The 12,523-nt window shown below is 45.5% G+C and overlaps 1 protein-coding gene across 1 annotated transcript in view; it reads left to right on the forward strand.

Moving 5' to 3' along the window:
• Positions 1-12,523, forward strand: part of PIR (pirin) — a 119,203-nt gene that overhangs the window by 85,231 nt on the left and 21,449 nt on the right. Inside the window, exon 6 of the mRNA XM_044235144.1 lies at positions 9,209-9,253. Coding sequence (XP_044091079.1) covers positions 9,209-9,253 — 45 coding nt within the window. The remainder of the gene's footprint in view (positions 1-9,208; positions 9,254-12,523) is intronic.

A 12,523-nucleotide genomic window follows, 5' to 3' on the forward strand; every position in this document is an offset into this window, starting at 1 on the left:
CTCTCTCTGCCTGCCTCTCTGCCTACTTGTGATCTCTCTCTGTCAAATAAATAAAATCTTAAAAAAAAATACTAATTACTTTAAAAAAAAAAAAACCTCTTTTCTCTTGGGGCGCCTGGGTGTCTCAGTCAGTTAAGCCTCTGACTCTTGAGTTAGGCTCGGGTTATGATCTCAGGGTTGTGAGATTGAGCTCCATGCTGGGCATGGAACGTACCTGCTTAAGATTCACTCTCCCTTGTCCTCCCCCCACATAAAATCTTTATTAAAAAATGTTTTTTCTCTTAGGGCATTTATGGCATTCTCTGATTATTTCAGGTTTCTATTGCTTTCTGAACTTTTATTTAATCCTTAAAGTTCTATATATTTTGGTTCCCAATTGTCTTGGCCTTAATCTAAGTTCAAATGCCTAAATTATTTCTATTTTACAGCCCTTAAGTGTAATTTGATGATTACAACTACATATTTCAATTATTATCTGTGTTTTTCTGAGCAAATAAAAACCAGTTGTGAGCACTGTATACTTAGAGATGAGAAAAAAGTCTGTCCGAATAAAACTAAAGAATGATAGTAACATGTATTATTTTAGTTAAAAATGATCACATTAACATATCTCAGTGGTGGGAAAATTTCACTATAGACTTAGTCTGTAAAGAGCGGGAAGCTCCTAGGGGATTCTAATGCCTTTTTTTTTAAGATTTTATTTATTTATTTCACAGATCACAAGTAGACAGAGAGGCAGGCAGAGAGAGAGGGGGAAGCAGGCTCCCTGCAGAGCAGAGAGCCCGATTCGGGGCTCGATCCCAGGACCCTGGGATCATGACCTGAGCTGAAGGCAGAGGCTTTAACCCACTGAGCCACCCAGGCGCCCCCCCCCTTTTTTTTCTGTTTTATTAGCAAGAAGTTAATCAGCAAATCTTGTCCTCCAAAGGGCTAGGCTCCATTCTGGGCACACAGAAGGCGGTCTTCATTCCAGAGACCTTGTGTTGCTAATACATTTCTTACTCAAAATGTTAAATTTTATTCATTTCTTAATTTTTCCGTTAGTTTCTGGTGCAGTGAATGTTCAGTATTCTCAATGGTGTCCCGAACTGTAGGGGAAGGTTTTCCTTTAGGTTGTGGTTCTTCTTGGTAAAATATGAGCACTTTAGAGATAGCTCTTAATGGTGTATGCCTGTGGCTTAAAAACATAGACTGTGGTAAGATCATTCTTGAGTATGTAAAACATATTCTGAGTATTTTTTACTCCAGAAAGCCAGTTATCTCAAGTATCTTTACCTTGGTACCATTCTTTGCAATATCGTTGGGCATTTTTTCATGGTGTCACCAAATGTGATAAAATGGGCATTCTCTTGTTTTCTTTTGCTAGAATTCCTACAAAGTCATAGAATAACCTACCTCTTTTCCCGTCTCCTTGGCAGAGCTGTAATGTTGACAACCCCTCTCGTGGTTTGCTTGTCCTTATAAGATAGAGGTTCAATGCCTGTGATTGGCGAGTTTGTAGGTCTAGTGGGCTGCCAGCTGCTGTATGATCAGAAAGCTCACCATATGCCACCAATCCGAGACCACAGTGTTCGATGGGACACAATGTCCTAAGTGCTATGGGGTTCTTGATGAGGACAGCAGGGATCCATTCTCTACACTCTGTGAAAAGACGCTGCTGAGCTTTGTTCAACCTATACTGTAGTCCAAGAGACCAGTTGGCTTGGAGTTGAGGGTGATGCTCTGGGGACCGTGGGCCCATCTCTGTGACAAGGACCCTCCTCTGGCCTGGGTCCCAGCTCATCAGAAGCATGGGTAGCAGCCACTGCAACCTCTTGACCTATATAAATTCAGAGGAGAGGGGAAAGAGAAGGAAGGGACAGGAATGGGGAACCTTGCGTAGATAACAGTGACCACATCGAGCTCACGCACATGTACATAGACGCATGTATACAATACAGATATGTGTCTGTTTAGACCAGGCACACACTGTCACTGGGTCAGCGTAACAGTCGTGTCATACATATTATGTCCTTATTTTACAAACCAGGAAACTGCCTCAGACAGGCTAACTGTCTGCTCCTGGGTCTCCCTGAGGGTCTCTTGCTGATTTTTAAACAAGCATTTCCTGCCTGTGATTGTGTTCGATTTTGTTGCTTAATTGCCTTGTTTTCCATGGTACCACAAGGTCCCTGTAAGGCTGGCTGCTGCCTTCTGCTTCCTCCTTCCCCTGGAGGGATTTGTTGCGTTAGAATGAACAGAGGAGGGAGGACAAGCGGAGAGGCAACAGAACTGGAGAAGTAGGTCCCGGCTGATAGGAGTCTGTCTGCCAGGGCTGGCGTCGGGGCGGCTTGGGGAGACCCGCGAGCCACTAAAGGGTTTTGGTTTTTTTTTTTTTAAATTATTATTTATTTATTTATTTTCAGAAAAACAGTATTCATTATTTTTTCACCACACCCAGTGCTCCATGCAAGCCGTGCCCTCTATAATACCCACCACCTGGTACCCCAACCTCCCACCCCCCCGCCACTTCAAACCCCTCAGATTGTTTTTCAGAGTCCACAGTCTCTCATGGTTCACCTCCCCTTCCAATTTACCCAAATTCCCTTAAGTGAAAGGTCCCGTTAGCGGTGTGAGGCAAATGAATTGAAGGCAACCAGGGGACTTCTCTTTCACTTATAATTTTATCTGTAAAAGAAAAGAAAAATAAGAAATATGGTAACACGTATATTCATTATTTCCTCCTTTGTGCTCTTCTGAATTTAAACAGTTAAGACCCTGAAAAGGAACTCTTCTCTAAAGTTGAGGAATGAGGGATGCTTGGGTGGCTCAGTCAGTTAAGGGTTTGCCTTCAGCTCAGGTTTTGATCCCAGGGTTGTGGGATTGAGTCCCACATCGGGCTCCCTGCTCAGCGGGGAGCCTGCTTCTCCCCCTCCCGCTTCCCCTGCTTGTGCTCTCTGACAAATAAACAAAGGACATCTTTTAAAAAGTAAAGTTGAGGGATGAAACAGTTTTTTCTAAGGATGAGGAAACATCAGACAAACCCAAACTGAGGGACATTCTACAAAATAACTGGTCTGTGCTTTTAATGAAAAGCATTGAGGAAGTGTTGCCCGTGGAAGGAGATTCGATGTGGGGACTAAATGCAGCCCGAGACCCAGGAGTAGAGCCTGGCCTGGGCTTCTGTTTCGGGGTTTGTGTGGTTGGTTGGTTGGTTGGTTGGTTTTTTGTTTTGTTTTGTTTTTTGTTTTTGTTTGGCATAAAAGGCATTATTGAGACATTTGGCCCAATTTGGATATCTGTGTATTTTTTTTCATTGGCATAATATCAGTTTCATAATTGTTATAAATATGTTTATGTAGGAAAATATCCTTATTTTTAGGAAATATATCCTGCTAAAGAACAAAAATTGAACTGAGTAAATCTGAAGATTGAATTGGCTTTATTTGGGAGTTCATGATTGAGGCAGCTTCCTATCTACTAAGTAGACAGGGGCTCCTGGGAGTTGTACAAAATGGAAGATTTTTCTGGGGCAGTAGAAGGATGTGGCAGGATGTTAGCGAAAGAGCAAGGATTATTTCTGTAAGGGCCTATTCAGCCAGAGCAGCCCCACCCCAGTTGAACTGCCATTTTGCTGTAAAGCTTAATTTGACCTTGCCCCCCCACCCCCCGGGGGGAACTTATTTAAAAGCAAGTCCAGGAAACCAGTCCCATGTAACCAAGTCCAAGTCCAAGGGTGGGTCAGGCCAGGTGGAGGTATTCAATTAGTGGGGACGCATACTGTCTCCTAGCTACCAAAGAGTATGGGCCCCACCCTTTGGGAGCCTTTTGGTGCCAATCCTAACCAAGGTGTGCTAGGCTGGTTCAAATGTCTACTAGGGAAAATTGTAATTCAGTTGGTCACCTAGCATCACTGTGGAGTTTCCTGTGTGTGTTACAATCTCATTGGCCACCTGGGTGTGGCCAGGCCCAGCCCCAGGGCCTTTGCTTTGTAAAAGTTAGTCTGGGAAGCAGGGAGGGGTCGTCCTCTCTGGAGGGGCGCCCCTGGCCGGCATGTTTGATGGTCGGTCTGATTCCTGATGCTTGGCGCAAAATAAAGCTTTGCTTGACCTTCGCTTTGTATCAGTCTCACTCCTTTAATCACGGACCCATTATTGGGGTACCCAATTTTGGGGAACCCAACATTTCCATTCTGGATATCTTCCTTTTTGTGGGAAGGAACTCCCCTTCCAAAGGGTTTTTATCATGCAGATGACCTCACCAGGCGTGGTCAGGGCATTTCAGGGAAACTCTTAAAAGGTCACATTTTGGGGAGAAGTTCAAAGTTGTAATTAAGGGGCACCTTAAGGTGGCTCAGTCAGTTAAGTGTCTGACTGTTGATTTCAGTTCAGGTCAGGTCTTAGGGTCATGAGATTGAGCCCCATGTGGGGCTCCAGACTCAGTAGGGAGTCTGAGAACCCCGCATATTTGTCTGTACGCATGCTCTCTCTCGCTTGCTCTCTCAAATAAATTAAAGAAGTTGTACTTAAGTCTTGGCTTTCTGTCTTGGGGGACAAATGACTCCATTTTGGACTTCTTTTTTTTTTTAAACAATATTGAATTATTTCAAAATACAGGGTATCATATCTGTAAACCTGTTCAAATATTTCAGAAGACAAGATTTACATATTTCTAGAAAGAATGATGAAGCATATTGTGATAACGTGTAACCTTTTAGAGAATCTGGGTGGGGGTATATGGTAATTCTCTATATTATTTTTGTAACATTTCTGTATTCTGAAATTATTTCAAAATAAAAATTAAAGGAATTTGCTTAAGTGAAGAGGGGGAGGAGACGATCAGGTGGGTCGCCTTGCATCCCAGACCACTAGGCTTGAAGTCCATGGGGAGGGAGCTACTTCCCCAAGATGAACTTAGAGCCATGGAGGGGTAGGGGAGTTGTCCTGAGTGATGTGGTTTGAAGTGGGCAGGGGGAGTTTGGAGGCAATGGCCAAGAAAGAATCCTTGAGATGTCTTCGGTGCAAAATGGTGGTTTTATTAACGCCCGGGGACAGGACCTGTGGGCAGAAAGAGCGGCACTGGGGTTGTGATGGGTGACTGATTATATACTTTCAAGTTGGGAAGGGGTTAGGGAGAGGGTAAGTCTCCAAGGAATTTTGGAGACAAGCTGTCCAGGACATTGAGGGGGCTAGCTATTGTTAGGAAAGGGTCATTTATTACCGTCTAATAAAAACTCAGTCATGAGCCCCTTCAGATGTGTATCAGTGGGCAGTATGCTTGGAGGGTGATTGCCAACATGTATCTTGGTGTCGGGGGAAGTAGAGATAAAGGAAGTTTCTAAAGGAATTTTTTAAAAAGTGATCCTACTTAACCTACCATATCCCTGAATCGATCTCTTTTGTTTTTTTTTAAAATTGTATTTATTTATTTGACAGAGAGAGAGAGAGATCACAAGTAGGCAGAGCAGCAGGTAGAGAGAGAAAGGGAAGCAGACTCCCTGCCAAGCAGAGAGCCCGATGCGGGGCTCAATCCCAGGACCTTGAGATCATGACCTGAGCCGAAGGCAGAGGCTTAACCCACTGAGCCACCCAGGCGCCCTTCTAAAGGAATTTTTTAAAAGTTAAAGTAGACTTATACGATCCTGAGGGTCAGGATAAGATTGTCTCTTGCCTTGGCAAAGTAGTAACAGCGAGGCAGCTGAGTTTCTAGAGGAATGTCCCTCTGCCTGTTTCAAGGACTTGTCCGTGGGCTATAAGTATTAAGGACATTTTTTTTCCCTTGTGCCTCGGTTTCCCACATCCCATGTATAGGGAGTAGCTGCAAAATTCACTGAAATAAGGAACTCTCCAGCTCAGGCAGGAGGAGAATGTGCTGGGTTAAAGCAAGGAACGCAGGCCAGGAAAAGTTCTCACTAGGGACACTGGCAAGAATTAGGAACCGCCCTGGGAATGAGAGCAGAAGGCACAGAAAATGATTTTCATATTTAAAAGTCTTACTTTTTTTTTAATGTTTGACTAAAGGAAGCCCCACTTACATGTGGTGCTGATTAAACTGTCCTACGGGGCCAGAGGTGAAATGAGACCTCTGTCCCCTGTTCTGTCGTGGCCTGAGGGAGGGGAAGAGCTTCCCAGCTGCCTGGACCCAGTAGCTTGGAGACCCAGTTGGTGGAAGAAAGGAAACTATAGGGCCTGTGACCTCTGACAGAGCAATAAAAATGGGGGGATGGTATTAATTCCTGGTGCAGGACATAAAGTTGGGGGGAGGGAGCAGGGAAGGATGAGGAGGACCCAAAATCTTAGCAGAGAGCGCTTTGCTGATGCAATCCTACTCTTTCAGAGAAGGAATTCTAATAAAAATGTGCTGGTTCTTAAACATACAGGAAGTGTTCACACAATTGGACTTTTGTTTCACTGTAGTCAGAAGAAGGCAGAGAAAGAAGTAGTGGTGAAACAAGAAAGGAGTTTATTCATTTGTTCCCACACTGGGAATACGCAACTTGTATCTCAGAGATTGTCTCCAAAGTGCTAAAAATACATCCCGGTTTATAAAAGGAAAATGTGGGACACGGTGGGGTGGGTACCCGCAGGTGGGCAGTGAAGGGCAAATCCATTGTGGGAGGGGTCTTGCTGGCTCAGGGCGGTCCTTACTGCTTGAGGGGGTAGTTTCAGGTCCCATCAGGGGGTTCCCTGCCCTCACAGTCTTTTGCCTGAGCCAGGAGACAAGTTGGAAAGAATGGAATCAATTAGAAAGTTTGAGGACATAACGTAGGTAGTTGGAAGTCCTCTTTAAGGTTTACCAGGGGCACTTGGACAACACGTTACAAGGAAGGAAGAAAGGCAATTCCCGCCCCCCTCGCCCCCCTGTTTTGACTCCATTCCCTCTAATGCTGTGTGCCTTCCCCCCAGTAACATGAATTTTGTTACTGCTGGTGAGGATGGGCTCCGCGTGCTAACAGAAGACTTTTGCAAGGGGCAAACATAGGAGAATGCACTTACTCCATTGACCTGGCCATGGCTTTGAGCAAATGTTTGATCCTTCTGGATCATGTATAAAGATAAAACAGAAAACAGGCCAATGGCAATTCTATGTGGAATAGTTTTCTGTTCGGAGGGCGAGTAGGAATGAAGCACAGAGGGCAGAGAAGAAACGAGATTAGGACAATCACAGTAAACCTCAGTCAAAACCCAGTTGAGCAATTGAGAGCTGTTGAGGTTTTGTCGAACTCAGAAGCCCTTAATTTTTTAGTACCTTTCCAGCACAAAGAGGGGCTTGGTTGCGTAAATTATGACGCGTCCTTCTACTGGAATGCTTTGCAGTCTTTCCTGAGGATGAGTTATTTCTCTGTTTTGACATGGAAAGGTATTCAGAATAGAACATTGAGTTTGTTCATGCTTTTAAGCAAATGATATATAGCACTGAAAACATAAAATATCAAATTGCTAACAACAATATTGATGTCGAGCCAAGGATGAAGATTTCAGAAAGATTTTCAATTTAGAGATTGTACACTTCCAAGTCTTAAAATATGTTTGAAATTTATGTGTATGAGGTTTTTTTTTTTTTTAAATAATCAGAGAAACACAGCGAAGATGTTTGCACTTTGAAAAATCAATGTAAACAATGTTCAGTGGTGGATTTTTTTTTTTAAATAAAAAAAATCAGTGAGGAAAGAGGTTTTGTTGCAGAATTATGGTTCGCATCAGGCCCAGTAGGACTGGAGCGGCTGAGCCGCCATGAGAAAGCAGAGAGGGCTGTTCTGTAGAAGAGCCCGGCCCGCCCCGATAACACACGTGGAAGTGGGCTGTGGATCATCGGCCTGGGCTTTCTGCATCACGAACCTCCCTCCGCCCAATTGCACAACTCACACATTCCCGCTGGGCCTTCTTCATCCCAGTGACTCCGCCCACAGCGCATGCGCCGGAGTGAGTGTTGGCTATGTGCATGGAGACTGAGCTTGTGGGTCCTGGATGTAAGGGAGAACAAGGGGGAGTGAGCCATCAGCAAGTCAAATTACTTCCAGAGGCCTTCAACTGAAGCTGGTGAAATCTCAGAGAGGAAAAACCGGGCAGTGGGAGGGTGAAAAGATCTCCTCTGGCGTCCGCCTAAGTGTCTTGGTTTGTTTCGCCCTCCGTCGGATTTTCTTAACCAGACTTCTTCACCAGATGTCGAGTGTTATGTTACACCTTCTCTCGTGTGTGTTTCAACCCGCCTGGCCTCACATCTGCAACCCTGGAGTATATGTTGTCCCCCATGATCCTTCCACACCTGCCTTTGCTTTGTTCCCTGTGTCACCACGGTGACTCACACTGGCTTCAGTCTGGGCCCTGCCCTTCCACCTTGAACTCTACCGTCCCACATCTTCTCCTTTTCCACTGAAGACACACAAGTGATGTCCTGCTTCTGTTTTGAGTTTGCCATTCCTGGATTCAGGTCTCCTGGTGGCCCTGAAGCATCCCTACTGGGTCATGGGTACGAAGACCCATGGAAACCAAGTGCTGCCGGGCACTGGGAGAGCAAGAGGCAGGTTGTCTGTGGTTCTGAGCTCGTGGCCCCATGGGTCACAGTGGGAGTCTGCTGAATGCTGTATAACCTCACAGAAAAGCACACACACTTGAAAAATTGGGTATGTAGTTCCAGCAAGTGCACAGACCATCTGAACCCCACGTGTACCCCAAAGATTGTGCATCCCCAAATCCCTGGAACTGATCCTCCACTTTAGGATAGATGAAGAGGAATGAATTCACTAGAGACTCAAGTACAACTAAGTAAAGTGTGTTTCTAGAATTTTCTTCACACTTGAAACTACCTGGATATACAATGAACTAAAGATAAGCCAGACTGGGGTGTTGCAGTTATTAGCGGGATATTAAAACTGGAGGGGACGGTTTGTTAATTCAGCTGTTGGCATATGGCTGTGTAGTTGGGGGAGCTGTATACTGTCTACTTGGGTGGAAATAAAACATGGTGGACCAAATCCTTTAGGTTTAGGGGTACATGTATACGTGTGTCCATGCATGCATGCATGTGGGAGTGTGTGTTTTTAACAGCTCACAGAAGTTTAAATTTTAACTGTGCGTCTAAGAGAAAATAAAGGATTTCATCTCAATTTATCTTTCATATCTGTTAGATGTTTTTATATTTCCTAGAGATTGGTTGAATATATTATTATATCTTTGTTCCTTTTGGCATTATGGACACTAACCTTTTAACATTGCTGGTTCTTTTTCAGGATGGACAAGCTTCATTTATACCATATCCGGAGATGTGTATATTGGTAAGTGATGACGATGTTGTTTGGATTCAGTTGCACTGTAATTTGAAGGACTGAAGGGGGAGAAAGCAAGATGAAACCTCTCATGTCATCCACTACTGTGCTGCCTTCTTGTTCGGCACCAGCCCTCTCTATATCCTAGTACGTCCCGGCAAGCCCAGGGCAGGGTACGTCTCAGCTTCCAGCATGTTCGGTGAGGGAGGGGAATATGAACGCACAACAGCCACCATTTTACTGCAGCCTGTGTGTGGATGTAAGGTCCAGGCATGGTCATGTGGGTTGACATTCTTCTTAAGAGGTTGGCGATCTCTGTGCTGATAGACGGATGGGGCTCTAACGGGCTAAGGGGAGCAGGAATCTGTCTCCTGGGAGGCGGACGGAGGTGAATTTGCAGTCCTAGGTGCCGCTGAGAAATCTCGAAGTTGGTCTTCTCTTATTTTAAGGGTTGTATATGCGGCTCTTGCTGAGGCTAGTCTAGGACGGCCATTTCAAGACTCAACCAACTGTCATTTTATAGATGACAAAAGTGAAGTCTAATGGAAGTTATATAACTTGCCACGATGATGCCTTGGTGGACCTGGGACGAGAACCAAGGACTCCCCAATCCTGTTTCCCATGCCGCACTGCATAATCTTTGTACAGTGACAAGTCGGCCGCTCCGCCATTGAACTTGTCTTTCCCGGTCTACCTGTAGGCTGGCTCCTGCTGCATCTGTCCCCACCCACCCTGTCATCCTGGAAGTGGCACAGGGGGCAGGCATGTCTCTCTGTGGGCCCGACGGAACACTGCTGTCGCAGATGCTCTAGGTGCCCTCCCCACGCCCCCGATGCCTCATCTCCACGGTGCCCACTGACAACTCCCAGCTCACCGGGGGTATCTGTGTCTCATGGCCTGAAGCTGTCTCTGAAATGGGGAAGGGCAAACAAACAGGGCAGGATCGAGGTGCTGGGGGACTGACATTTCCAGAAGCTACCTCTTCCCTCAGGTGGGATAACGGAAGGCTGTGTGTTGTGAGGCCTTTCCAAGCCTCTCCCCATGGGCTTGTGTCCCAGCCACCCACAATGGGCACAGGCTTGAGAGCACGCTCTTCTTTGTCCTCTTTCTCTGACCTAACTCTCTCAGTTCCTGGACTGTTGCTGCCTGTGTCCAACTTTGGGCAAATTCCTTGCCCTTAAATATGCATCCCAGACAGTGCTGCTGGGAAAACTGGAACTAAGAGAATCAGCCTCGCCCGCCCCCTCCCTGCCCCTCATGACAGATGTGTGCCTCTCAACCTCACAGAGCCCCTACACGGCCACCTCCTGGGGCGATACAGCCCCGACTGCTGCCTTATTGATAACATCTGCTCTGACCTTGAAGGCGACCCTTAGAGCCACTTAAACCATTCTTCATAATCTCTGAAATAGTTCGGTCGCCTCAAATTACTCTCCTGGAAAATAGTGGTAATACAAATCCATGTATTTTGATTTTATACAGTAAAAATGGCCTTAGTTCCTCTTTCCCTGAATAGCATTTCAATTGCGGGTAAGAAGCAAAATTCATTTCTTTCAGCATTTGAAAAAAAAAAGAAAAATTAGTAGTAATATCACAAGTATCACAATTAAACTCTATTAACCGTCTGAAAGAGGCGAAACATCAACTGTTTTAAGAGCTTTAGAAAATCTTGAGTGTCACAACATACTTGATACACGTGGAGAGTCAAGACTGGTTTTTGTGGCAATAGTGCCCATTAATTTAGGATTTCAAGAGAAACAAAATAACCTGCACAAACGGAAAGTAACAAAGGGAGCATGTGAATTCCGAGGTGGTAAGGAGACCAGAAATGTTTGTGTGGAATGAGAAAAGGTAGGGACAGCAAACTTGTTATAAAGGCCAAGATAATAAATACTTTTGTCTCTGAGGACCAGACATTTTCAGTTGTCAAGGACTTTTTCCAGCCCTCCCCGTACAAAAGCAGCTGCAGTAATCCAGTAATCCGGAAGCCCTTGTGGTGTCCACTGAAGCTTGAGTTGCGTGTCTTTTTCATGTGTCACAAAATACTATTATTTTGATCCATTTCAGCCATCTACAGAGGTAGAAAACTTTCTTAGCTTCTGGACTGCTACAAAAGCTCCTATTTGATTTTGGTTTAAATGGTGGTGTGAAGGATGACGTGGAGGAAAATGTTAACAAATAATCTTCAAAACCTGTTTTTTTATTCGGAGTATCATTGACACGCATGTGACATTAGTTTCAGGGGTACCACGTAGCGATTCAACAGGTCTGTAGGTGCCGCTGTGCTTGCTATGCCTTCCAAAATGGGTCCGTGGGGAAAAGAGCGAGACGGATACAAAGCGAAGGTCAAGCAAAGCTTTATTTCACGCCAGGCATCAAGAATCAAACCAAAGCTTCGGGGTTCGGGGCCGCACCTCTTACAAGAGAGGGCGACCCTTCTCTGTTTCACAGACTAGCTTTTTTTTTTTTTTTAAAAGATTTTATTTATTTATTTGACAGAGAGAGATCACAAGCAGGCAGAGAGGCAGGCAGAGAGAGAGAGGGAAGCAGGCTCCCTGCTGAGCAGAGAGCCCAATGCAGGACTTGATCCCAAGACCCTGAGATCATGACCCAAGCCGAAGGCAGCGGCTTAACCCACTGAGCCACCCAGGTGCCCCTCACAGACTAGCTTTTAAGGGCAAAGGCCATGCGGTCGGGCCTTGCCACGCACAGGTGGCCAATGAGATTGTAACACACACAGGAAACTCCACAGTGATGCTAGGTGACCAATTGAGTTACAATTTCCCCTAGTCGACATTTGAACCAGCCCATTACACCTTGATTGGGATTGGCGCCAAAAGGCTCCCAAAGGGCGGGGCCCATACTCCTTGGTAGCTAGGGAGACAGTATGCATCCCCCCCACTGATCGATGTCTCCACCTGGCCTGACCTACCCCTGTATCTGGGCTTTGTTACCTGGAGCTGGGGGAAGGGGACCAGGGACAGTTTAAGGATTAAACAACGTTATTGATTTAACCTTGATGGAAACCTCTTGCTAAATAGGTCCTTACAGTGCTCACCACACTTGGCGCTCCCAGCTGTCCCCATCCAACACTATTCTGATATCAAGGCCTGTATTCCCCATGCTGTGCCTCCCCCCACCCAATTTTTTGATTGATTGATTGATTGTGAATGCTGTGCATTTCATCCCTGTGACTTAGTCCTTCTGTAACTGGAAGACTGTACCGCCTGCTTCTCTTCACCCATTTTGCCCATCCCCTCATCCTCCTCCTTTCAAAAC

Source organism: Neovison vison, chromosome X (genome assembly GCF_020171115.1).
Source record: "Neovison vison isolate M4711 chromosome X, ASM_NN_V1, whole genome shotgun sequence".
NCBI lineage: Eukaryota > Metazoa > Chordata > Mammalia > Carnivora > Mustelidae > Neogale > Neogale vison.